The 1,529-nt window shown below is 49.8% G+C and overlaps 2 protein-coding genes across 3 annotated transcripts in view; one reads left to right on the top strand and one right to left on the bottom strand.

The window, feature by feature from the left end:
• The window catches only part of LOC113207582 (calaxin-like), a 3,269-nt gene extending 1,899 nt beyond the window's left edge, over positions 1-1,370 (top strand). Inside the window, exons 3-4 of the mRNA XM_026424208.2 lie at positions 389-484; positions 786-1,370. Coding sequence (XP_026279993.2) covers positions 389-484; positions 786-1,142 — 453 coding nt within the window. The 3' untranslated portion in view covers positions 1,143-1,370. The remainder of the gene's footprint in view (positions 1-388; positions 485-785) is intronic.
• Positions 1,371-1,400: 30 nt separating this feature from the next.
• Positions 1,401-1,529, bottom strand: part of LOC113207581 (retinol dehydrogenase 11-like) — a gene marked incomplete in the record, with an annotated part of 18,322 nt that continues 18,193 nt past the window's right edge. For both annotated transcript variants that reach the window (XM_026424206.2, XM_052264355.1), the window contains 1 exon segment: positions 1,401-1,529.

Below are 1,529 nucleotides of genomic sequence, written 5' to 3'. Positions count from 1 at the left end.
GGAAAGAATCGAAAAATATGCCTAGAAAACAATTTTTGTCCCTAACTGCGTTAAAAAACTTACTGTATAGCGGAGCGCAGGTACACACAGATACTACGTAAGTGTGTTAAAAAGTTCACTCAAATTTAGTGCACGCTAAACGACCACGCGGCAGCGCGGCGCCCGCTGCATAGGCCGCCCCTCCTGTATCTGTGTGCGAAGGGTCGACTACCCGCGCCTACTCGTGCCCACCCAGACGTGCTCTAACACTTCCTTCAATTAGATGCATCGTGCGTGATCCTCTGTCTCGTCTGCGTAGTTGTACCGATGCTAACCCATCTTCTAAACCAATCTCGGCAAAATCGACTGTTTTTTAAAAGGGTCCCTGATCTTTGTATACTCCTTGCAGACATACGACAGATACGGTGAAACTTGCCTCAAACGCAAGTCCCTAATATGGATGGTGACTGAGAACTGGAAGGTCACGCCCGAATCGGATACGCAGGTGCGTTACATTTATTAGACGGTCATTTTCGACTAGACACTAGAACACTATCGGTGGTAGACCGTGCAGTACTGCACAGTGTTGCCAGAAAAATAGGCAACAACTGCCGATAACTGCCCAACAAAGCTATGTGGAGCGATCGATATCTACGCCTGCCTACTAGGCAAACCCTCTGCACGAGCATGTAGGTGTTTCCTAGTGGCCAGGCGTAGATCCCGATCCACAAAGCTGTTTGTTGGGCGGTTTTTGCGTAATTTTTTTGGCAACACTTGTGCTACAAAAGCACACCTTCCACATGCAGGTGCAGGTCGAAGAGCTGCTGGAAATGGTTTCGACCGGCATAGCAGCAGACTCTGAGAAGGGTATTACGGAACGGGACTTCAGCAAGGCTGTCACGAAGTACCCAATGCTGCTGCAGTTCCTCGGCGAGGTGCTGCCTCCCAGACCCGCCGTCCACACCTTCCTGTCCACCATGCTACCTCGTGCTCGGCCGTACGAGTACTGCCCGGACTACCGCACCGAGCGCGAGCCTGACCCTAAGCCCTTCCGGGCTTTCGGATCCAGCGGGTCCCAGGAGGTTGTGCACCGGCTCGGCGGCCGAAATCAGGTCGCCCGGACGCCCAGCGTCGCGGTGCCCCAGGCGGGGGCTGACTTTTGAGGGACTCGCTCTTTATGCACTTGGCTTTGGGACTTGGGTACTTTTACCCCCCCATTGCAATTGCACATTTACGAGCACGTTTGTAGTAGCAGCGCACGTAATTGACTTATTGTGTGAAGACCTGCTTATTCTGTTTTACTGCGGTTGACTGGAGTGAAAGCAAAATCGTGGAAAACAAGTGGAAAGGGAATGGTAATGGTGACAACTGCCAGGTGTGGTAAGGTTAGTCTGTTTTTCGCGTTAGTGCAAACAAAGAAATCATCCTTAAATTTGTAATTGACTAAATAGTGTTGTCGCTATCACAATTTGTCACGGTTAGATAACATGTAAAAGGTTAATAAATACATCGTTGACTTGTGTAAAACGAGGAAAACACCACAAAATTAA

Source organism: Frankliniella occidentalis, unplaced genomic scaffold, assembly GCF_000697945.3.
Source record: "Frankliniella occidentalis isolate FOCC.00 unplaced genomic scaffold, Focc_3.1 Scaffold18, whole genome shotgun sequence".
NCBI classification, from domain to species: Eukaryota; Metazoa; Arthropoda; class Insecta; order Thysanoptera; family Thripidae; genus Frankliniella; species Frankliniella occidentalis.
Note: the sequence above shows the minus strand (reverse complement) of the source record. Positions and strands in the feature narration are given on the sequence as shown.